Source organism: Typopeltis vanoorti, chromosome 3 (genome assembly GCF_054136105.1).
Source record: "Typopeltis vanoorti isolate ZY-2024b chromosome 3, IOZ_Tvanoo_1.0, whole genome shotgun sequence".
NCBI classification, from domain to species: domain Eukaryota; kingdom Metazoa; phylum Arthropoda; class Arachnida; order Uropygi; family Thelyphonidae; genus Typopeltis; species Typopeltis vanoorti.
The window spans coordinates 138877742-138904825 of record NC_143551.1 but is presented as its reverse complement, the minus strand read 5'-3'; the positions used below and the strand labels follow the sequence as shown (position 1 = coordinate 138904825).

General features: G+C 35.3%; 1 protein-coding gene across 2 annotated transcripts in view; it reads left to right on the top strand.

Moving 5' to 3' along the window:
* Positions 1–27084, top strand: part of LOC150108600 (metaxin-1-like) — a 132144-nt gene that overhangs the window by 12636 nt on the left and 92424 nt on the right. Inside the window, exons 1-3 of one of the 2 annotated variants that reach the window (XM_090416048.1) lie at positions 14672–14738; positions 22213–22424; positions 22610–22689. In XM_090416048.1, the coding sequence (XP_090272174.1) occupies positions 22645–22689 (45 nt within the window). In that variant the 5' untranslated portion in view covers positions 14672–14738; positions 22213–22424; positions 22610–22644. Of the gene's footprint in view, positions 1–14671; positions 14739–22212; positions 22425–22609; positions 22690–27084 lie in introns of those variants that run through there. The other variant, XM_090416047.1, reaches the window with a different exon arrangement.

Here is a 27084-nt window from a genome sequence, read left to right as displayed (position 1 = left end):
ACTTACCACAGGCAAGTTAACAGAGACAAGTGGCGAGTGAATTTTCAATGTTCTAAATGCTTTTTTTTTTTTTTTTTTTTTTTTTTTTTTTTTTTTTTTTTTAAACATCATCTAATTCACTATCAAGTTATTTGATCACTGGCAGCTGCCAAAGAATTTATTAAAGAAGTTTTATTTCCAAATAGTTGAAAAATAAAACTTCTGGATCTGAAATCCTTAATTCGAACATCACAGGATTCACTTTTAAAGAGTCACAAAAACATGCAATTTTATTTGGTTTTCTCCAAAACAATTTAGTTTTTCATATCATATATGTTTATTTTGTTTTGAGGGAGGAAAAAATCCTCTGCCTCCGTATGAGACCGGTTATAACTTACCTTTAGTCGAAAGAGACCAGATAAAGGTTCCTCACATCATAGATTGGAATCGAACCCAGGTCTTTCTGACCAAAGGGCTTCGTCTATACTGACAACTATGGAGGCTCATCATATATGTATTTAAATTAAATTACAGTTATTATTTCCAATAGATCAATTATTAATTAAATCAAAATGTTCATTTAGTTCGATATTAACCTTACATGTATGTATAGTACGCAAGACATGTAATAGATAATTATCTATTACATGTCTTGCGTATTAATTGCCTTTAAATAATGGATTATAATCCATTATTTAAAGGCAATTAATTGTTTTTCTCATAATATAATTTCCTTACCAAAATAAACCTGTAATTATAAATACAAATTAAAATTGGCACAGTCTAATTAAATACTTCAGTGCATCTATATATCTTATTCTTCCAACACACTTTTATCCCTTAAGCAGGTGCACAATTATAATCTAGTGTAATATAGTATTGTGCTAAATTTATTTTCACAGTTCATAACATGAATTAGCTTAGTGTAATTAAATGCCTGATACTTTTACATAATACATATTCTTTTTAATACTGTTATTTAAAAAATACATTTATCTTGCAAAGACAAATCTGAGACCGGATCATGTGACTAAGTGCAGCATGAAAAGTGAATCTGGTTCCACATGATTGTCACCTACTTTCTTGTTTTCATGAATTTTATTGTCTTTGCTGTTACTTTATTGTTTATGGATAATATACAGGGTGATTATAAAATAACATCAAGTGTTCAGAGCCCTCTAGCGAGTAATGTATTGGACGAAACACACCACAGTGCAACATGGGGATTCGATTTAACGAGAAAACAAAATAGTACCAAAAATCGCCAATGAGAAATTTTGGCGCTGCCAAATTAATTTTAGTAGGGTGTGTGACTAATGAATGACTAAATGGCAAATGAGAGACATCACACATCAATTTCATGACGTTTATTCTTAATTACAAATGAGGTTCAATATGACCACCATTCTGATGTTCCAGGAACTGTATACAGTGCACAACATTTTCCACAGTGGCTTGCAACATATCGAAATTGATTTGTCTCACATGTAACGTTATTTGATCTTTCAAAATTGGAATATTGGGTACATGTCCTTGATACACAATGCTTTTAAGAAATCCCCACAGCCAAAAGTCACAAGGATTGAGATCAGGCGATCTCGGTGGCCATGGCGTGGGAAATGCATGACTAATGATTCTTCTGTCAGAGAAATGTTGTCACAAAACACGCTATACCTGAGGTCCGATGTGGGGTGGTGCACCATCCTGCATGAAGATGGTTGAATCGGACATCCTCTTCGCTGCAGTTGGAACCACAAAGTTCTGTAGCATATTGGCATACCTGTTAGTATTGATGGAACAGGTCACTGGTCCATTTTGGCGATTTTCCTCGTAAAAGTATGGACCGATGATAAAAGATGCCGTAAATCCACACCACACTGTGACTTTGGGCGAGTGGATAGGCATCTGCAGACACGTGCGGATTAGTTGCAGCCCAAATGCAACAGTTTATATGTGTTAATATCGCCGTTCAAGTAAAAGTGCGCTTCGTCACTCCATAAAATCTGCCACGGCCATGCATCATCCACTTCCATGCGCGCTAAGAATAACTCAAAGATAAGTCAATTCGTGTGGTTACATCACCAGGGCACAATTCTTGAACATGACTGATTTTATAGGGGTAAAACTTCAACATCTGATGTAGGATTTTCCTCACCATTGTGTATGCGATATCCATTTGCCGGGATATTGCTCGTGCACCGCTGGTACCCTGAACATTCGGCTTCTCCTGTTCCACAATAGCAGTTGCAACTTGTTCAACTTGTTGGTGATTGATTGGTTTGCGTCCCCTGCCTACCTGCACTGCTAGAGTTCCAGTAGTTTCAAATTGCCGAATCAGTTTTCGTGAGTTTGTTACCCTAATCGGTCCTTTTCGTAAATTTTTCATACGCCGAAAATCACGAAGACAAGCACTGGCATTATTGTTTCACTGATAATAGAGTTTGACTAACAAAGCACGTTCACGTAAGGTAAAAGGCATCGAAAAGCAGTTCGTCTACAAATGATAAGAAATCTCACAGGCTTTCCTTTTATTGCATGATCGCTCACAAGAAATGCAATAATGCAAATTAATGCATTTTACTCAGTAAAAAGTGCCAAAATTTCCCCTGTTGGCGACTTTTGGTACTTTTTTTTTTTCGCTAAATCGAATCCTCATGTTCCACTGTGTACGTCTACCGAATATTGGTGTGTTTCGTCCAATACATTACTCACTAGAGAGCTCTGAAAACTTGATGTTATTTTATAATCACCTGCTATATATAAGTTCACTTTTCATTATGAACAATAAATGAAAGAACACACAAACTGAGTGAGTGTGATGAGCTGTGTTGTGGCGTACATTTTAAACCCACATGAAAGGAAAGCATATTTCTATATAATTTGTGTAACGTATAGTGAGAATTAATGTATTACTTTGTTTTGTCAACATAACATTTATTATTATTATTTTTATAATATCACCTATAACCAGTGGTGAGGAAATTTTAACAAAGGGCTTGCATTGTTGAGCAAAAAGAAGGAAAAAAAAGCCGTATTTCACACAAAAACTTTTGTTAATACAGCTTGTGTACAAATTCCAATCAAAAAGTATGATAGGACAATCAACCTCTGATGGCTATAATTTTTAAACAAATATTTCATGATCTAAACATGAAATATTTGCACACAATCGACTGTGTTAATTTATCTTACATAAGAAAAACATTTTTTAACTATCTATCAAAATATAATAAGAATGGAATCTTTTATAAAACATTTGATTGGCTACTGGTTTTACCATACAGTTGGCTACCAGAAGGGAGAAGGGTAAAGATAGCGCATGCGCTTATTTTATTTTCAAACTTGGGCACATTTGTTATAGAGGAGTTTAAACAATAATTCCAAATCATCTATACACTGCCGAATAGACTAATTTTTGTTCGAGTCATTTTCAACGGTGATCCCACGAACATACACTCTCCATTCAGATCTGTCCCTGACATCCAGAATTTCCAGTTGTTTCTTTAACTCCATCCACCCATCTAATTCTTGGTCTTCCTCTTCTCCTGCTTCCATCAACTTTAGCAAGCATCATCATCTTCTCCAGACTATCATTTGCTTGCATAATATGTCAGAAGTATGACAATTTTTGCTTGATGATCATAGCTTCGAGGGAGCAATCTGGCTTTATTCTGTCTATCATTGATTTATTGGTTTGCTTTGCAGTCCATGGTATTCTTAGTAAGCGTCTCCAAACCCATAATTCAAATACATCTATCTTCCTTCTTTCACTCTTTCTCAGGGTCCATCTTTCACATCCATACAGTACCACAGGGAATACCATTGCTTTCATGATTCTGATTTTTGTTGCAAGGCTGATATCTTTAAAGATCTTGCTTAAATTTGTCATTGCTTTCTTTCTGAGTAATAATCATCTTCTAACTTCTTCAATACAATAACCATCTTTATCATTTTGGGATCCTAGTAGCACAAAATTGTTAACTGCTTCCATTTTCTCCCCATCTACTTCAAAATCATTAAGCTTACATGTTGCCATAACTTTTGTCTTTTTGAGGTTAAGTTTAAGACCATATTTATCACTTTTTTCTTTAACATTCATTATAAGTTCCTCCAATTCTTCTTTGCATTCTGCTAGCAAGGGGGTATCATCTGCATACCTCAAATTATTAATATTTTTCCCACCAATTTTAATTCCAACTGAAGATTCCTCCAGCCCTGCCATTCTTAAAATGTATTCATTGTACAAGTTAAACAGTTACGGAGATAAAATACATCCTTATTAAATGGATAAGAATCCTATATTGTTATATAGCCAGTAAATGAAACTCAAGATCGATAACTACGATCTATGAGTTTCAATGCCGAAAAACTATCGGCGAAGGCAATTCGAAGAAAAGGTGGAGCAAGCTTCCTCACTATTCTTGATATTCTCTCATAATGTAAAACACAGCTCCTAGGAGATGTAATACTGTCATTACATTATGAGGGGAGGTCACTACCCAGACCGGTTTCAACCTTTTTTGAGGTCTCATCAGTGAGTAGGTAGACCTGGAAAATATCAAAACTTAGTGAAAAGAACTTACATACCTTCACTATACGAATGCCATAAAGGTGTGCTTGTATTTTGTAATTAAAATAAAAAGCCAAAAGGCTAGTTTTCTGGCAATTGAATAGATATTCAATTTTCCAGGTCTACCTACTCACTGATGAGACCTCAAAAAAGGTTGAAACCGGTCTGGGTAGTGACCTCCCCCTCATAATGTAATGACAGTATTACATCTCCTAGGAGCTGTGTTTTACATTATGAGAGAATATCAAGAATAGTGAGGGAGCTTGCTCCACCTTTTCTTCGAATTGCCTTCGCCGATAATTTTTCGGCATTGAAACTCATAGATCGTAGTTATCGATCTTGAGTTTCATTTACTGGCTATATAACAATATAGGATTCTTATCCATTTAATATCTATTCAATTGCCAGAAAACTAGCCTTTTGGCTTTTTATTTTAATTACAAAATACAAGCACACCTTTATGGCATTCATATAGTGAAGGTATGTAAGTTCTTTTCACTAAGCTTTGATATTTTCCAGGTCTACCTACTCACTGATGAGACCTCAAAAAAGGTTGAAACCGGTCTGGGTAGTGACCTCCCCTCATAATGTAATGACAGTATTACATCTCCTAGGAGCTGTGTTTTACATTATGAGAGAATATCAAGAATAGTGAGGGAGCTTGCTCCACCTTTTCTTCGAATTGCCTTCGCCGATAGTTTTTCGGCATTGAAACTCATAAATCGTAGTTATCGATCTTGAGTTTCATTTACTGGCTATATAACAATATAGGATTCTTATCCATTTAATATCTATTCAATTGCCAGAAAACTAGCCTTTTGGTTTTTATTTTAATTACAAAATACATCCTTGTCGCACCCCTTTACCTATTGTGAAATATTCAGTTTTTTCAAGATCTGTTCAGACAGTAGCTTCTTGTTCATAATAAAGATTCCTCAGAAGGATAATGAAATACTCTGGGACTCCCGTTGTTCTTAACACATTCCACATTTCACATGATCTACAGAGTCAAAAGCCTTGCTATAGTCAAGGAAACAAAGATAGACATTCTTTTAATATTCCTGTGCTCTTTCTATTATCCATCTCACATTGGCGATTTGATCTCTTGTTCCTCTGCCTGGTCATCTGGCATTTCTCTCTTCATGAATGGTTCCAGTCTTTTCTGAATGATCTTAAGTAAGACTTTACTTGCATGAGAAATCAGTGCTATAGTTCTGTAATTTTCACACTCTCTTGCATCGCCTTTCTTTAATAAAGGTATATAAACTGATTTTTTCCATTCCCTAGGCCATGTTGTTGTGATCCAAATTCGCTGACATAGAGCTGTTAAAATTTTAACTGCTTCTTCTCCCAGGACTTTGAGCAGCTCAATAGGTATTCGATCCCCTCCTGGTGCCTTCTTACTGGATAGCTGTTGCAGTGCCCACCTCACTTCACTCTCCAGTGGTACTGGCTCCTGTGTATAATCCTGCTCGTCAAATTTCTCAGTAATTTTGGAGTCCTTTCTGTAAAGGGCTTCTGTATACTCTTTCCATCTTTCTTTGATGTCTGCAGCTTCTATAAGATATCCTTTGTGTTTACTTTTCAATATTGTCACCTTGGCACTAAACTTTCCTGTTAATTCTCTGATCTTTTTGAAAGATCTCATGTTTTTCCTTTCTTGTTTTGGTCTTCTATTTGTTGGCATTCCTGGTTAAAGTATTTTTCCTTGTCTCTTCTGGCTTGTCATTGAAACTCTGTATTCAAATGCCGTACTTCCTGCAAATTTCCTGTGGCTTTCATTTTCCTCCTTTCCTGAGCAGTTTTGATGGCATCTTCTGACAACCATTTAGACTTCTTCTTCTTACAAATTGTTGGAATTTTCTTCTTTGCTTCTGTTTTAATCATATCTTTAATTTCTTCCCATAGTTCATCTGGTCACACAAATTGAGTGTATAATAAATTTAGTTTAATCCTTTATCCAAGTGTGAGCAAACAAAGTTTGCGCCTGAAAGTATCTTCAGGACTGGGGTAAGGTGGTACAACACCAGGGCATTTCATTGCAAAGGTGGAGCAAGCTACCAACACTCTTGTCTCAGTATCTCCTATAATGCAAAACACATCTCCTTGCGGATATGTCTAATGTTATGCATTAAGGGAAGGGCCACTACCCAGACTAGTTTCGACCTTTATTGAGATCTCTTCAGTGGGAGCCACGCCCAAGTTGAGTTACCAGGCAGAAGCATTAGCAGGTCATCTCTACCTATGCAGAAGCATTAGCAGGTCAGCTCCCACTGAAGAGACCTCAATAAAGGTCAAAACTAGTCTGGATAGTGGCTCTTCCCTTAATGCATAACATTAGACATATCCGCAAGGAGATGTGTTTTGCATTATAGGAGATACTGAGACAGGAGTGTTGGTAGCTTGCTCCACCTTTGCAACGAGTTGCCCTGGTGTTGTACCACCTTACCCCAGTCCTGAAGATACTTTCAGGCACAAAGTTTGTTTGCTCACACTTGGATAAAGGATTAAACTAAATTTATTATACTCTAACCAAGTGAAAAATAAACTTTCAACAAATTGAGTGTGTTGAATCTATTCTGTATGCTAATATTGTATTCAGCTGGTATGTTTCCGAGATCATATCTGATCAGCATTTGTGTTGTTTTCAATTTCCGTAATTTCACATGTATTGTAGCCACTAATAACTCATGGTCTGTTCCACAGTCTGCACCTGGAAAAGTCTTGACAGACTGAATTGCACTTCTCCTTCTTCTTTGTCCAAGTATATAGTCAATTTGATTTCTGTATTGTCCATTAGGTGATATCCATGTGTACAATCTTCTTTTGTGCTGTTTAAAGCAGGTGTTAGCAACAAAAAGAATTCTCTGCACAAAACTCAACTGGTCTCCTCCCTGCAGTGTTACGAATACCTAAAGCAAAACGACCTGTTATTCCTTGTTCCTCAGTCTCTCCCACTTTTGCATTCCAATCTCCGATAAGTAGTCATAAATCTCACTTTGGTGTTGCATCTATCACTTCTTGAAACTTGCCATAAAATTCTTCAATATCTTCTTCTGTTGTCTCTGTAGTAGGTGCATAAACCTGAATGATGGTCATATTCATTGGACGTCCACTCACTCTGAGAGAAATGATTCTGTCACTCACTGGATTATAACCTAATAAATACCTAGCCATCTTTTTCCTGAGTAAGAAAGATACTCCATTTTTACGACTTGTCTCATGTCCTGAGTAATACACCATATAGTCCCCTGACTGAAAATGGCCCATTCCTGTCCATCTAAGTTCACATAAATCCCAATATATCCAGCTTCTTGCACTCCATTTCCAGCTTACCTTGGTTCATACTTCTAACATTCCAAGTTCCAATCCTGTGGTTTCTCGTGAAATAGGGAGCCTCCCTTTTCCAACCAGCAACATCTGTGACCAAGTGTTTACTTTCCTTCATGTTTGACCTGGACACATCATAAAAACTAGCTCTACTCGTGGAAGCTCTCTCTTCTTCCCCAGTTGCATGTTGGATGCCTTCAGACATGCAACATCTTACCATCTAGCACCACATCGTACTTTCCCATTGTTCATGGAATATTCTTAGCAAGGTACAGAGGTGATTTGCCATTGCCTTCCTCTGGAATATTTTTCGACTTTCCAGTCTAGATCCGCACTGTTCTGTGAAAACAAGGGCACCTCTGGAAGGATGTGACTCTTCACCACGCAGTGCGGTCTTGGTAAAGAAGAGGCTAAGTCTCTGTATTAGAGATGTATTGCACATATCTTTACCCTGGAATAATTCCCTGTAAAGAAAATTATCCCTCATCCCCTTTGTTAGGTTTACCGTATGAGTTTGTCGCGTAATATGTTTCAAAAAAAATTTTTTTTTTGAAAAAATAAAAAAGTAAACAAGAAGAACAAGGGGCTCGCAAATTTGAGAAAAATTTAAAGGGCTTGCACGAGCTTCTTATAGCTCGCCACTGCCTATAACTATTTATATAAAGTTGACCAGGGATACTTTGGGAGAGTAAGATTTTTTTCTGTGGCTAGTAGATTTAAATCATATTATTTAAACATAAATACACATAAATAAACATAACCAAGTTATGAAGCAAGACCTTCCCCAAACAAACCCATACTACTCTCTTGAAAGATTTCCATTGCCATTAGTTCACCACTACACCTGATGTACACATTGGCTTGTAGATGATTTGGATTCTTCCTTCTTGATTTGGATGATTCCTGTTGCCAGAGTTATTGAACAACTAAGTCAAGGGCACTGCTAATTCCTTTGTACATTCCCTTAATATGCATGATGATGTTCCAACCATGCATTTCTTTATGGAAATATTAACTGCAAACCCTCACAGAAACAGAATCAGCACTTATTGTGGGAGATTTGAAACTGGCAACATCTGTCATATTGAGCCTTAAACTCCATCACATTTCAAGTATCCATAACATATACTAGTAGTGCATTCTACTCACTCACTCACCAGTCTCTGTGTAAAAAAAATTTATCCTTTAAAGATGTGTATATAGGAGTGAAGGATAAATTGTACACAGCTTTCAGATATGTCCTCTCATCTTCCATTTTGTATATAATTCCTTCTGTATTAATTCTCTACAACAGTGGTTGCCAAAGTGGTCGATATCGACCCCCAAGGGTCGATATAACATTGTTAGGGGTCGCTAGAAAAATATAAGACATCATTGTACAGGTAATATTTAATTCGGTTAGCTTGGATTACCTCCATCCTGAATGACAACGCAATTAAGAGTGAATCGTGGGAACAGTGACATGAATAGGACCTGTAAGATGGAGCAAGGTCATGAAAATAGTTATGGAAGCCAATCAAGTCGGCTAGAATGACGTATTTACCAATAAACAGATGTTTGTGGTTCCCGCCTGGCCGGTGTGGTGGGAGCGAGATTGAATACGTGTAAGTATAAGTAAATAAGAACCGTGTTGATCCCAGTCTCATTTTTGCACATCGACATACAAGTAAGCGTTAATGTTTTAAAATTCATCAACATACATATTATAATCCAATCGTTATCCATTCACGAACTAAATTTCTCTATGTTGAAGAGTTCAGCAGGGCTGGTAGTAATACCAGTGATATTACTAGTGATAGTAATAGTAGTAGTAAAAGTAATATAATAACATATACTATATTATACATACAATAAACACTGTAATAACTATAAAATAAACAATCTAAAAACTCACATAAACGTCTTTTTTGCTTGCCCTATTATAATTACGTAATAGTAAAATAGAGGGGGTCGATAAAAAGTCAAGAAACTCTTGAAGGGGTCAACTGTCAAAGAAGTCTGGCGATCCCTGCTCTACAATATCTTTACTAGCATAATCTGTCATTAACGTCTCTATCATATTGTCTCTCTTTTTTTTTTTTTTTTTTTTTTTTTTTTTTTTTTTTTTTTTTGTCTACTAAACTTTACATTTTCTCATCCTATATTATACTTGACAAAAATTATAATTTTTGTTAATCCTTTACCCAAGTGTATGGAAACAAAGTTTGCATGAAGTATCTTCATGATTGGTCTTCTTGCCAGCCTGTGGGCTGAGTGGTTAGCTTACCAGCTCTACAACCAAGGGGTCAACGGTTCAATTCCCACTGGTCATCTTTAAGTGGGAGATGCAGTTCATCGCTCGGTGTGAGACCACAACACCCTGCTAATTGGAGGCCTGAAGTGGCTTGAAAAAGCTCCATGTTTGGTCTCTAGAGTGAGGTTTCTGGACTATGTAAAAATAAATAAAAAATTACCAAAAAAAATATAATTGATAAAAATGGGGGAGTGGAATCCTTAGTCCACCCATGATACAAATGCACTATAGGTTTACTAATAACCTTTTGTGGGTGGAAACCACATGAAATAAATAACTAAATAAAAAAAAAACTTATATGCAGAGGCTGACTTCACATCATTTGTCTCAGTAACCTGTAATGCAAATATTCCTTTCAGACATTTATATTGTTATGAGAAGGTTCATTGCCCATACCAGATTCAACCTTTATTATTTCAAAAACCTTAAAACATCTCAGTCATATCCCCTCTCCTCCTAATCATAAGGCTTTGCAAATTGCAGTCCCTTAATCTGTCTACATGTCTCACGTTCCAAAGACCAATTACCACCTTAGTCTTCTCTGGACCCTTTCTAATATATCTTCATCACTATGAAAACCAGCTAACTAAATCCTGTGCACAGTAATCCATATGAAGCCTGATCAAGGCCTTATAGTAGAATCATAACATCTTTATTTCTGCACATTGAGGTCCTCCACATCATTGTCATAGTCTGATGTGACTTCACACTTGTGCAAGAACTAAACTTCAAGTTCTTGGTCACCATCACCATTCCTAGATCTTTTTTTGTATCCTCAACTTCCACACCAAGAGCACTTTACATCCCATTCTTGCCTACTAAATTTCAGAACTTTATACTTTGCAACATTGAACTGATAGTTCAATCACTTGTCCACTCATACCATCTATCCAGGTTCTCCTATCAGGCTACATCTGTTTGATTCTTCTTCTCCCCCCCCCTTTCCCTACCACTTTTTTATCATCTGCAAACAGTTGTATATTTCCAGTTAAACCCATACCAATATCATTAATATCGAAGTCAAACTGCAGTGGTCCCAAAACAGACCCCTGCAGCACACCACTGATGAGTTTCCTCTTTTGGGATACTGCACACCAATACACAATTGCAGATATCTATCTTGACAGCCAGCCAACCTTGCCAACTCACTAATCTAGCATCTGATCCCATCTGCTTCAATTTAGTTACCAACTTGTGTGGCAGTCTATCTAAAGCCTTTTTAAAATCTTAGTATATATACCACTCTATATGCATCTCCCTTGTCCGATACATTTGTAACTTTGTTATTGTATTAAGTAAGTTGGGGGAACATGAATTCCCTTTAACAGATCCATGATGACAATCGCAAAAAATACTGCTGTTGTCAACCCACTTTTGTATCCTGGCTGTTACCAGCCTTTTATTGAGGTGCCATCGTTTGTTCTTGTAAAGGTCAAAACTTTATCCTTTCTTTTAGTGTTACATGGTGATCAGCATTCATTTAAAAATTTTATGGAATTTGCAACCATGTTAAAAAAACTTTTTTATTATCCTGACGTTTCGATCTTCATGTTGTTGGATCATACATCCTGGCTTTGAATCCACCATCTTGTTGGAATGTTATTCTTATGTAAATTATCCATTTTTATTTGTTAGATGCTGAATGATACTGATCTGAATGTAGAGAAATTTATATTATCCTGTGCCACCCTATATTCAGACTAGTCTATATAATATTAGTGGAATCAATCATCAACTAACTTTTGCAATCTCACTTTATACAGGCCGAGGTTAATATTATCATTTAAGGTTTCCGCGAGGTCCGATATTTTTTTATGAGCCGTGCAATGAAGAGAATCAGGCAAACACCAAATTGAAATCAATAAAACAAAACATTTAATGCAGGGTTATATAACATGTACATTAAGTATAACTTTGAAAACAAGATAATGCAAATCAACTTAGTTCAGGTATTCATAACAAATAAAACATTAGGCATCAGACATCCAGCTTTCAATTCTACATTCTTCCGAATAATTAAAATGGTTCACACAGTTCAATGTTACAGAATCTTACAGTAAATTCTCTTATAGCTGAACTCTAATTCTTTCTTAGTCAGCAAACACTTAATTCAATTATGAGGCAGTTATCACTTCATGGGGGGAAACGCTTTTAAGCTTCATACTTCGGCTAATTTTAGTAGAATGCCACAGTTAATGTTAAGATATATCAGGCGGAGCTAACTCTTATTTCTTCACGCTGATATATTGTCAACCCACTATATGTCACTATAGGCACACTTAAAACTGAAGTTAACTATCACTTTGAAGTATCACTATTCAAAAGGAATCTTCACTATATAACTGAAATATTAAACATAGAGCTTCACAAGTCTTGATGCACTCATTTTAGGTAATCTACTTAATCCTTGTTTTCTTCTATGCATTAAATTCAGCTTTGCGCTACAAAATAATTTCATTATACGGACTTCATCATAATTTTAGAATTCCGTATAAATATTCCTAATTGCCTATTAATTTCCTGGTTCCTTCTTAATTTATTTATGGCTTTTCCAAATCCCCTTACTGCCACCCGTTACTTTACTCCTTGCTGTCCTGAATGCTTCTCCCCTGTTTACTTTCGTTCTCCAATTAAATACCTTCAATCTTTCTGCCAAAATCCGGATCTAGCCAGTCCAGCTCATATCAACTCCTTCTCCCTTTGAATACCATAGCTGTAGCTCAAGCTCCATGCATGCGCTATCTAAAATTAACTCCATTTCCTTGACAACAGCCAATCAAATACATTCAGAAGAATTACATAAAATTACTTTCTCTTTCAGTAATGTTAATAAAAAAAAATATATCACAGTTCATATAATATGCATTTAAATTTACTTACAGTTTCCTACAACATTTATTTACACAGGAATTAATAAAATAAACTGAATGATATTTTAATACAGAGTCCTATCATTACCAATACATATTTTAGATTAATTAATTAAACAGTAATAAACAGACTGCAAGTAATTATATGAATAATAATTTACAAGTAAGAGACTAACATCAAATGATATTTACAAGTCTTGCTTATAACATGGTGGATTATGTTAAATGTGAATGAAGAATTAAAACATACAAAATAATTTCATTCACAATTTAATAATATCAAGATCATCATCTGGAGCATACATAAATATACATGACAAGCTGAGTTACATTATTAACTGTAAGCTAGAGAAACAATGATTTGATCACATGTTATTCTACTGGCATGACCTCTAGTGAGGAAAAAAAAAATATTTATAAATTACATCAAGCTAAATTCTATTTATGATGAAAGGAATGTTTAATCCTGTCATCATAAATAGAAATTAGCTTGGTGTAATTTATAAATAATTTTTTTTTTCACTAGAGGTCATGCCAGTAAAATAACATGTGATCAAATCATTGTTTCTCTAGCTTACAGTTAATAATGTAACTCAGCTTGTCTTGTATATTCTCACTCATTCCATAATGCATAACAGTATATATTTCATTCAAAATAATTGCCTGAGTATGCTATGCTTTATGTGTTACTCAGGCAATTGTTTTGAAAGTTTGGTTCTCACCAGAGACAGGGGGAAAACTAAGTGGCAAAAAGTCATGTCATTCATCATATAACTTAGGATATTAAAATTTAAAAAAAAAAAAAAAAAAATGGTAAACTCAAGAAGCTATACAAGCTCATCCAGAGCAGGCTTTTACAGACATCCATGCTGATGGTGGGATTCAAACCCACAACCAGTTAGTTGAAGAGCAGGTATTCCACTTGGCCAACCAGGCTGGCTTTATGCATATACTGTATAATCTTTTGACATAGGAATTTCTTTGGCTTGCACTACTTAATAAACACTTTTTCCCTCTTAGGTTTCTGGCGAGAATTAATAGTTCAAAATAGCTATCAGGCTGGTGAAACCTAATCTATTTCTATTCTATTCCCTCAGCCATATGACTGGTGGAGATAGCTATATGCTACCATACTAGGGAATTGATTATGAGCAAGGTGGTTTCCCATTCTTGCCGTACTATATCCTATGACTGAAGCCTGTATGTTCATGGGGCTGGTTTGCTTGCTTGCGGGATGAACCCCCCCCCCCAGATAAACTGGTGTGAAAAACCCTGCTGTCCACACCCAAGACCGACTAACTTGACTATGGCTGAGGACGATCCTTAAGCTCCTCACGTCGTCGATGGGAATTGAACTTAGTACACTCCTTCCCCAGGCATGTGGTTGCAAAGTGCACTAATAAAAGGCAAATATTTGGGCTCTAGTTTCAAAACTTTTTAAGGTTCATTTTATTTGAACATAAAAAATGATGGATCGTAAATATCCTCATTATGTATTAATGATTTTAAAATAATCACATATTTAATTCTCACTGTTATTTTTGTAGTAACATCCTGTGCAATGTATAATATACTTTTTTTTAAATGGTTTATTTTAGTCTCTATTTAAAACTGTTATTTTTTCTTCAGACTTACTGTAGATTTTCTGGTGCTCCTGTGAAGCTGCTGAAACCAAAGAGGCCATGGACTAGATATGGTATTTTTTCTTCTATCATATTAGATTTAGATAATTTTCATGTAGCAAAGCTTGACAAATTATGAAAAACTTTACATGCCGCACATGAAATGTACTTGTCCAAAACCAGCCACCAGTTTTTTTAATATGTACCAGTAAGCCAGTGTTTCTCAAACTTCAGATATCCACGGGGCCCCTTCTTAAATTTTCATTATTATGAAGTACCCCTAATTAATTAATTTTAAAAAATTAATTATTTAATTAATTAAAACAAATACATTAATTTAAAATATTAAAAAATTAAATATCTATTTTATTTGAATTTATATGTTCATATAAACTAGAAATATTTATTTTTAATAGAACAAACTTTATAAAGATACTATAAAGTTTTACTTACTTGAAATAATTTATCATCAATGAGAGGAGTGAAACTGCTTATGGTGAGATAAAATTTGGCTTTATAGTTGTTAATTTCAATCTCAGATGCGGTTCGACATCTATAATGCGATTCCTCTTCTTCGTCTTAATATCTACAAGGGCCGAAAATCCAACTTCGCACAGATATGAACTTGGAAATAGAAAAATTAACTTTAGAGCTTTATCTGTTAATTCAGAAAATTCATTCTGTATTTGTAGCCAAAATAATGATAACGTATTCTCGCTGTATTTATTTTTTAGGAAACCATCAGAAGCTAGTTCTAAAAGTTGTTCTTTTTCTATCGACGATAGACCCTTTGGCATAAATTTGTTTTTATTGAAACGGTATCTTATCCACTCAATATTAATGTCCAATTCAGGGAAATACTTTTCTAGATTCATTTGTAAGCTTTTTAAATGCTGCATGATAGTAATTTTCACATCATCATCAATTTGTTCAATTGAACTTGCGAACAATTCATGAAGCGATGGAAACGGGTCAAATTCTCCATTACCAACCCGCTTTTGACATAACAAAAGCGAACACCAACGTGGTGTTCACTTTATCTTGGACATGAAATATGAAATTTCCTTGCCTTGTAAAGATAAATTAAGACTATTTAATACAGTAAATATATCTGCCAGGTATGCTACTTGAATGAGCCATTTCCAATTATGTAAATGCTTTTTTAATTCAAACTTTTCATCAAGAAACGCTTGTAGTTCATTCTGAAGTTCAAATAAACGAGTAACGACTTTTCCACGAGAAAGTCAACGAACATCGGTATGGAAAAGAAGAATCCTTGAAACAAGCCCTTCTTTTAGATCCGACCATGGATTTCGCTCTGTCCATGCTTATTCCAACACAACTTTTCCAATCAAGCTTGTTTTGATGCATAAAGGTATTTATACTGTTGAATATTTCTTCTCCTGTTGTATGTTCTGGTAAGGGTTGGCAATATAAAAGGTCGTCATGAATTTTTTGATTTTTTTCGTACTTAATGAACACTAGAAGATTTGCAAAATTTGTAATGTCGGCGGAATCATCTACCTGCAACGCATAATAACGACTTATGTATATCGGATAACACTGTTTGTTTTATATTTTCAGCCATTTCAGTGATTCTTCAATGAACGGTACTATTTGGAAGGTAAATCCGATCAAAAGATCTTTTTGCATTATCTCCGATCATAATTTCTACTATTATTTTTGCTGCAGGCTTGACCAAAGTTTCACCAATTGTTTCCGCTGCACCACTTTTTGCTACTAATAGCGACACACGATATGAAGCTTCTAAAGCCTTCATGTTTTCACCACATGACACGATCGACATCACTTTTTGAGATTCTTTTAAATTTTTTAGTTTATTTTGAAAATATTCGACAGGTTTGTCCTTGCGTTCATTATGTTTCAATTCAAAATGGCGATTTAAATTACATGGTTTCATGTCTTCATTTTTTAAAGTTTCACCCCAAATTACACATAATGGAATAGGTTCCTCTTCATTTCCCGTCGATGAAAATCCACATTTCAAGTAATTTATATCGTACCTACAAAGTTTTCTCATCTTCTTCCTAGTTGGTTCTTTAGAGATGTCAGACAACACACACTTATCAATTTCACTTGATCCAGATACAATATCAACATTTTCTTGTTGCTGACAGCTACTTGTATCTACTGTTCCTCTCTTTTGCGCATTTTAAAAATCCAGTCTTTAACCAGTGATTCATACTTAAGAATTTGAAAGCTAAAAAAAATTTACCGTATTTAACGAACAGTCCTTCAACAAATGACTAGTGAAAGCAGAACTCGAAACAGACAGCAATGGCAGACCAGTAGAGATAAAGCAGCTACGAAGACGTTCACATGATTGGTGCGGTATTAACAAAAGATCGCGCTACTAATTGACAAAGACAAGCCGACAGTTCGGTTGAAATGCTAATTCCCTTCAACTGAATTCTATAACATCTGAAACACATTCACTATATATTTCTTAGTTTTAACACGTTCACTCAAACAAAACCATATGTTGCCACTGCACCATATGGTTTTGATTGTCTACTATACAGCATTTTATGTGGGAGGGATCATGCGATTCATTAGTTCCATTTTTATCCAAGTTGTCTCTAATTGCAATGTTTGTTGAGAAACATATTACGCAGCCTGCAGATGTCTCTGTACCTTATTCAGTGATACAATAGGAACGTTTTATGATCTCAAACTTAAATATTATTCCATGCATTAATGATGCATAGCCGAAAATTGCCACGGACCCCTGAAGACCTTTCGCGGACCCCAGGGGGTCCGCGTACCACACTTTGAGAAACACTGCAGTAAGCTAATAGGATTTTATTTTCTTAAAATGATTAGTGATGCTGTTCAAAGAAGGAAAAGTTAATAAATAGCAAGAAAAGGAAGAACAATAAATGCAACATAAATTTTTTTTTGGAAAATATAATTTATTTCATTAATTGCTCTTATCAGTTGCACATTCTGGTTCAAACAGATCAGTTGATGGCCCATTGCATGCTATTGTCATAAGATTCTCTAAGCTGGAACCTGAATTGTGGTTCTTTTCTTTGATTTTATTATATTGAGCATACTAAAACCTTTTTCACAGGATGCTGTGGAAGTAAGAAAGACTGCTTTTTTGATATTAATTTGAAGAAAATAGAAATCTGTCATTGTGTGACTCAACTGATTTAAGAATATCATCCAGCTTCAGATGCTTGCATAATACCTCAACTCCATACTATTCATTTAAAATGTCTTCTGTAACATGCACAAGTGAATTTTAGATATTAAATGATAAAAATGACCAGTGAGTGTCTTTATTTCAGAATTATCATAATTTCTTAAGTCAGTGCCAGATGACGAAGAAACAGTATTAAATATAGAGCAGGCTCCAGATAGTTTGCTATTAGTTTTGGAGACAGAAGTATGTTATTTAAAGTTTCTATACCTGCTTTAATTTACTTAATTCTGTCCTGATATTCCAATTTCTAATTGTCACATTCCAGATAATTGAAATTCTTGAAATTTTTTAGACACTGTCATATTATCAAGAAATTATTTCTCTACTTCTATACCAAGGGTTGGCAAAGTGGTCGATGCGACTTTCCAAAGAGTCAGTGAATGTCTAGGGGTCAAAAGGGGATTTAAATTTTTAATGTTCTTTATAAATTTCTATAAATATTTCTTATTGAGAAGCAGTAATAAAGAAAAGGGTGAAGGAATTATTATTTTTAAATTGAGAAATTTATTATTGATAACATTTATTCATTTATTTAACATGATGGGGGTCGATGAGCAATCAAGGATTCCATGAAGGGGTCAATGATCTAAAAAGTTTGCTGACCCCTGTTCTACACCATTTTCCAATTTTTCTAAAGAATGTCATGCACCTTTTTGCATACAATTTGACATGGCTTAGTATGAGATATTTTCTCTGAAACGTTATAGCCAACATTTTGAAAATTGGAAAGAATTCCAATATGAAATGTTCTGTCACTAGATTGTTTTATAGAAACATGTGGCAGGCATATTATTATGTGACACCTCCATGGAGTCCAAGGACTCATCGAGGGAGGGCACGTACTTTACAACTCTGTCTCCACCACTCAATCCACCAACTACAATTAACTGCAACTACACCAGCACCATCTACTGCCGACCACCACTAATATTTCCACAGACAATCACAAACATCCATGCCCACAGCAGGATTTGAACCCACAGCCTTTTGGTCGAGAACCTTTTGGTTCTCCACCAAAAGGATATGCTAATCACTTGGTCAACCAGGCCAGCATAGTAATATATTATGAAATAGTTAACATATGTAAGGAAAATTAGAATTTAATGTCAACAGCTATATATTTTGCTAACTGCAACATTTCAAGAAATCTTGCAAAACTTCAAGGAAAGTTGAAAAACTCTGTCATTGCCCTAATCTTTATCAGTTGGAGACAGCCTGTCAACTCAGAGTTTTGAAAAGTAACCATAAACTTTTCATGATTTATTTTATTTTATTTTTAACTCAAAGTATACTTGGTTTCCTGGAAATTTAAGAGTGTTTTTTTTTTTCCTATTCACTCAGCTTAGACTGAGACATGAGGAAGTATAGCATGAGTCATTCTTGTGTTTCAGTATTTGAATATTTTACCAATCTTTTATGTTCTCCCCGAGTGATACTCATGGTATAGTGAGTAAAAAATTTAAGAGTTGATATTAAATTCTGTGTTATTTACATGTATTAACCATTTTATAATATATTACTATGAAACTCATTGCAACATAGATTCCATATGGACATGACTTCCAGTCAACAACTGACATGAGAGAGCTCCAGTTATACTGGCAACCTATTAAACTTACTGAATATGTTGGATTTTTTGAAGTTGCTTTTTTGGAGAACTCTAAAATTTAAAAAGGCCAATATAGTTTATATCATCTGTTTTCAACATGTAAGGATTTTGATTTGATTATGAATAAACAATAAAGAAAATTTAGAACGAGCAACAATGTTTTTAAAAACTCTGACATATTGCGATTCTTCAAGAACAAAAAATTCACTGTCAGCTAAGCATAATTGGGCAAAATTTCAAAAGGAAATTATTGTTATTTATCATCACATAAAATATTTATGTGTAGTAAATGATAAAAAAAAAAGATAGAACTTTTATATTAAATAAGTTTTCACCATTTTTACTTCCAAGACTTTTCGCACTGTATGTTAATATCCTTCATTTTAAACCCTATTGAATTAAACTTTTAAGCCTAGTTGATACAAAGTGATAAAAAAAAAAATTCTCTTCTCTCCAGTCTGGGCAGTAAACTTTGCCACCTGGTGAGCAGCGAGTGAGTGAGTGAGCGTATTTGTCGTGCCCTGTTAGCATCTTCCATGCAAATGTTAACCCCCTTTCCTCCTCTATGTGGTGCAGCCTGGAAAAAGAAATGGCACTGAAGACAAAAGCATTCATGGAATAATCATACATCTGGAATGAAGAAAATAAAATACCACTCCCAGTGCTGTCTAAAGATTTACTTTATTCTGGTTGATAATTAACTCGAGGGAATTAATCTTTCTCAGAAGTTTCATCACACAAACCTTTTAGATCAAGACCCAGGACTGGATTATGGATACAAGCAGATAAGTGAAAAATCTGAATTTCTACCCAGAATGAGTATAACAAAGAAATATGAGAAGCTTGATGTAGAACCAAAGAAAGCAAGAGTTGATTTGCCAAAAGAGAGAGAGAGAGAGAAGGAGGGAGGACCAAATTAATCCTAATTTGGTCCTCCCTCCTTTTCAATCACATATTTCTACAACCATTGTTGTAGAAATATGAGATTGAAAGAGAAGATAGAACTATAAGAATTAATAATGATTAAAAAAAAAAAAAAAAAAAAAAAACAGATGTCAACTTCCTGGCTGGTATGAAGGTGGTGTAATCTTGATTCCTTTCAATTCTAATAGCAAAGAAAGAAAATATTCACAGATCCGACTATTCCATTGAATGATTATTAGAAACAAAAATGAAAATAAAAGAGGCCATTTAACAATTGTAGGAACAAAGAGAGTGAAGTTTATAGGATACGAGCATTACAAGACAGTAACATAAATTAAAAAGATTTCATATTAATAGCAGGAAATTTGAACCAGTACAGTTTAAATAATAAATAACTTTTTTGCGCGCGCACACACACACACACAAAGCTTTCTTAAATTAACTTGGGCAGCTAACTGCAACTTTAATTAGTTAAATCAGTACTTAACTACTTAATAGCTAATAAACTAGAAGAATTAATAAATTATTATTAGTAGTAGTAGCAGTAGTGTATGGTATCTCCATGGAGTCCAGAGATTGATCATGGGAGACCCATGCTAACTTTTATACACACAAAACCTATCATAGTTTAAGCTCATATGCTGTCAGGGCACTTACAAATGATTCTCACAATCCATTCCACTTATCCACCACTCTCTGAGCAAAAAACCTTACTAACCATACTTTTACACAACTTCCACAGATTACTCCTAATGTTTCGTCTATCCAGACGTGGCCTTTCTGGTTAAATTGATGACCAGGAGATGAAAAATGTGCTTTTGTGCTCGTCCATGACTAGTGCAAAATTTTAGTTGACAAGTAAAAAAAAGCTAGACAAGATATTACATGATAAAACAGACACATCAGTCAAAATTGTCTGTTTCATTTACATAATGCCTATTCTAATGTGTTTCATCCCATAAACAGTGTTTCATATTTTTTACCTTATCACAACTGCTGAAGTATAGTAGTTATTAAAAATGCTCGGTTTATTCATTAATGCCAATTTTTGTCCTAATGGAATACAGCCACCAGGAGTAAAGCATGTGTGTGTGCATCATTTCATTTTCAGAAAGAGTGCTCAGCTGTACTGCAAATCAGTCTTGATAATGTAACCTGAAATAGATACTAGTGGTGATAATTTGCCTATTTCATATCCTGTTTCATATTGTCTATTTCATACCCAACAAGAAATATGTAGAATCTGAACCATTAATAGTGAATATTAAAATGTAGAATTGCAAAAGAAATATATTAGTTTTTTTTTTTTTTTTTAATGTATAATTTCCTTATGTGATTTCTAAAAATATAATCTAAATGATTTTCGATTGCTGTTTTCACCTGTCACTGCATCATGTGGCATTAATAGCTTTGTCCACCCACCATTGTTTTAGAGTCAATCAAAATTCAGAAAACGCCGATTTAATTAGCACATTCACAAAAAGCAATAGTGTTTGTTTTTAGTTATTGTTTTCCATGATATATTAGTGATTGATAATTAAGGTAAATTTTAGAAGTATAAAATCATTTATGTCGCTTAAATGAAGCTATATAGCTCTTTCTTTATTAATTATAATTTTAATTTGTCATTTTCCGTGCACATACTAATTTCATTAACAGTTGCATTATCTGTGCATTGAGAAATGTCAGCAAAATTTAAATTCAGAACAAGATTTACAAATTAGCACATATTATTTGCAATATGGCAGAGACTGAACATAATTTACATTTGTGATATTTTTCACAGAAATAAAACAGTTATCAAAGACTGGAGAATTATGAGAAAAACTAGAGAGTAAACATGTGGCATCAGTGGCAGAACTGTATTAAAAATGAAGATATCAGAAAAGAGATCATATTATTAATATTCGAATCTGTAAGCAGAGCTAATCCAAGATGCTATGAAAACTTAAAACTGAGTGGTATATGAACGATAAAGGAGTATTAGCAGATTGAATTGTAAGTGCTAATTTGAACAGATATCAAACTAGTCATTAAATTATTGTATTAATCTGGTAACTACCTTGAGGATATACACCTGAAGATATTTCTTTTCTGGTATTTAGAATATTTCCAGTCATTACTGCTGTATTTGTCATATTTGTGTCATAAAATGGGCCTATAAGGTATTTTAACTTTTTTAGGACATTTACCAGTTTTTCATCACAGACCAAAAACAATGATAACTAATTTTGATGAGATTATAGCTTATCTGAGGAAACAGGTTGGTTATTTTTATTTTTTCCACATATGTGTATATCTTTTTGTTCAGCAATAAAATACCATAGTAAATTAAAGGAATAAACAATATAATGTACATATTAACATCTTTTGAACAAATTTTTTAATATATGCAGCACAGATTACTATTAAAAGAACTGATAACTATATCTGATAATAGTTTTATTAATGTCAAATAATATTTCACTTCATTAAAATCTCAGAAAGCATCATTTTTCAACCCTTGTGTTACTAAACTGTGACATTGGCAGGTGTTTATGATAATTCCAGTATAGCATATCAGCACTGTAGATGGACCAAAGATTATATAATCCATAGCCCACTTTGCTTTTTTTATCCTCCTCCATTTTCCTCTTAATATCCATTAATATTCGTTTTAATTTGGTTTCAACTTACTAGACAAACTTCTCTTCTGACTTTCATTCACGCTGTTTTCCTCAAAGACTATAACTTGAAGCTGTTTCAAGAACCACATGAATGAATCTTATCTTCCTAATCTCTTGCCTGTACGTATGTCAGTGATGAGCTTTAGCATATGCAGTTGATATTTTAAAAAAAATGAAACAGTGAACCACAAAAGCCTGTACGTATGTCAGTGATGTGCTTTAGCATATGCAGTTGATATTTAAAAAAAAAAAATGAAACAGTGAACCACAAAAGCACATATACAGTAGCATGTGAGGATGTCAATGTCAAAATTGGTAAAGGCTAGTCTGGAAAGAAATATGTGGGTCCATGGGGAATAGATGGTAGAAATGAAAGAGGACAGTATCTGGCAGAGTTTGCTGAAGCAGAGAGGCTTTATATGATGAATACATTTTTTCAAAAGTGATCTGGAAGAAGGTGGACGTGGTGATCTCCAAATGGAGTCACAAGAAATGAAATTGACTACATTATGATAAATTGCAAAAGAATCATATGTTGGAACAGTTGGAAAAATGTACTGTGACATACGCTCAGATCACAGACCAAGAATGGCTCTTAAGCCATTCTTCATATAGACAAAAGACAGGAAGCAAAAATATGAGCAATATCAAACCATAAATGCCAAAAACAGTATCGATATGCAACGGTTTGGTAAATTAGTAAAGCAAATTGATTGGGTAAACTGCCTGAGTGCCAAACACAGGAAGAAACTCTTAAACTGCTACAAAAGAAGAGAGTAAAAAGATTCAGGTTATACTAATTTAGAATATATAATGATTAGCAAGCTACTGAGAATAAAAATAACTTCTACCTTTTTTTAGGCAAAAGATGCCTAAAAAAAGGTAGAAGTGAATGGCAAACAATAATACCAGCTCTCCTAGATGAACAGAATATTAGAAAACAAACAGAAGAGAAATGGAAAAAAACATCCAGAAGTAGTACAGTGAGCTCTACTTATCCACAAAAATGTTGCTCCAGTAAAGTTAACTGAGTATAAAGAAGCACCAAAATTACTGCCAGAAGAGGTTATGCGGTCAATTTGATAAAGGTGGATGAAATAAGAATAGAAGATATCAAGGCAAAGGGATATATTCTTTATGAAGCTCTAGCAACAATATTGATTTAGTATCCAAATGAAAGTAGAATACCCGAAAAATGGAAATCAGAATTTAATTTAAGCAAAAAAGATCATAGGAGGTGGTATCAAAAAGTTTCGAGACTAGGTTTGTAACACGCCAACAGATGGCAGCTCAAGGCTGCACGTACAGTCACAGGGAGCACCTACCTTCATAAGTCAGTGTCATCAGTTGCACATCGGGAGCTGTGCAACTGATGCTATTCTGACAATCTGCGTTACCACATCTGCGATTTCATCATGGACAGCAAGTTAGAACAAAGAGCAAATGTGAAATTCTGCATGAAACTGGGCAAATCTTCCACAGAGACATTTGACATGATGCGGCAAGTTTACGGTGATGCTGCAATGAGTCGTTCGAGGTGTTTTGAGTGGCACGCATGCTTCAAGAGCAGAAGAACATCACTGGGAGATGATGAGAGATCAGGAAGACCTTCAACGAGCTCAACCCCCAAAAATGGGGGTTGAGCTCGTTGAAGGTCTTCCTGATCCTCGGCAACTTGTGCATGAGGATTGTCGGAGAACACTCCACATGTTCCGTATGAACACTGTTCCATATCATATACGGAACACTGTACGGATTGGATATCATATGGAATATCCAAATGGATATCATACGGATTGAATATCGTACAGTGTTCCGTATGACACATTGTCGGTGTGTCACATGGAACAGTCCAGGCAATCCTCACATGTGATTTGAACATGCGGCGTGTTGCTGCCAAGTTCGTCCCCAGGCTGCTGACCCAGGAGCAGAACGAACACCACGTCAAAGTCTGCCAAGAACTCCATCAGCGTGCCGTGGATGACCCATCCTTCATGTCGAGGATCATTACCGGTGACGAAACTTGGGTGTATGGGTACGACCCTGAGACGAAGCAACAGTCTTCACAGTGAAAGAGCCTATCATCTCCATGGCCGAAAAAGGCAAGGCAGGTCCGCAGCTCAACCAAGTGCATGCTCATCGTCTTTTTTGACATTCGCGGCATTTTGCATCGAGAATTCGTCCTCGGGGGCCAGACCATCAATAGCGAGTTCTACTGCCAGGTTTTAAGGTCTGAGGGAGGACATTCAGCGAAAGCAACCAGATCTGTGGCACGCGAAAAACTGGATGCTCCACGATGACAATGCACCCTCTCACCGAAGTCTCCTCAGACGTGAGTTTCTTGCCAGAAACAACATCATCTCACTTCCGCACCTACCCTACTCGCCAGATTTGGCTCCTGCAGACTTCGCCCTCTTCCCGTAGATGAAGATCCAGCTCAAATGTCACCGTTTTGACACCATTGCGGAGATCCAGCAAGAATCGCAGAAGGTGCTTGACATGGACTATTTTGAAGGTAATAGTGTGTAAATGTAGATAAATAAAGTAATTTCTCGTAAACAGAGCTAGTCTCGAAACTTTTTGATATCACCTCTTATAAGATGCACTGAAATAAAGGGAAAAAAAAATCTGGATTCAAAGATGTGGTAGAAGCTGTCTATTACAAGGATCCTCCCCACGAAAAAGGTGTGCAGGACATATAGCACATATGAAAGACAATAGCTGGACTTCAAGAATAACAGACTGGTATTCAAGACACATCAAAAGAAAAACAATAGACCATCTAGGAAATGGGAGGATCCTATATTGAAGTCATTGGGGGGGGGGGGGGGAATGGAGGAGATTTGTTCAGGATAGAGAAAGTTAGCATCTTTGTGACTTGTAATCATGAAAAAACCAGGACTGAGACCACAGGTCCATCATGGAAAATCTTGTACCTCCCCATAGTATCTTTTTTTCGAAATTCTCACTTGATATCACTGTTCATCTATTCCACTCCTGTTTATTCACCTGACTCTTGTTACACAATTGTACATTGCTTGTGTCAGAATGCATACCAGTCAATTCCCATACCTGTGATTTCTTTCTTCTGCAATTCATCAGCCCTTTGTATTGATTAGTTACCTGCAGAGCTTCCTGTAATCACTTCTTATATGGATCCCACAAAATTTTAGCTGCAAACCTTTCCCCCCCCCACCCCCAAGCCGCTTCAGGTCTCAAATAAGCTGGGTGATGGTTTTATACTAGAATAAAAATCATCTGCACCTATGGAGAGCAGGTGCACTATCCACTGGCCAGCAATACTGGCTGTAACTGTCTTTTAATTATCACATATCCCCCTCTGAAAAGACTGTAATCCTTCTCTTCTTCACCACCTTCCAGGCCCATACCTCATCAACACCCTCACCAACTAGCATCAATGTTGATACCTGATTCACAGCCACATGCTGTAACAGTAGTACCCAATCCAAATACTGCTAAAACCTTATGTTGCTTCCCTCACATAGTGATGGAAGCAACATATTATATTAAATTCTGATTTCCATTCCTTAATGTAGTTATTCCTCGGAAGAAATTTACTTTCTTTGTTTCCACATACCATCTTCTCTTTCCAGTCCGCCATTTCTCTGATTATAATTTTCCAGTTAGGATTGCCTTCCTATTATACACCCAACCAGTTTTTCTAAATATATTATGATCAGTGTCCTTTATATTCCCAAGCCTATAACAACATATTCCTTAAATATGCCAGTCTGTAAATTTCAACTTCGAACCAAAAAGCCTGAAAAAATTATGTATACTACTATTTTCTGCCTCCACTCTTCTTCTTCTTAACTTCCTGACCAGCTGAGATGGATGAAATAGCTAGACCACCCTAGCTTTTTTCATGGATCAAAACTTCATCGGCATTCCACCTTTTATCATGCCATTACCTCCCTCCGTCGTTAATCCCTTTAGTGCTATTTTAGAACTACTACTCCTTGGCATTACAG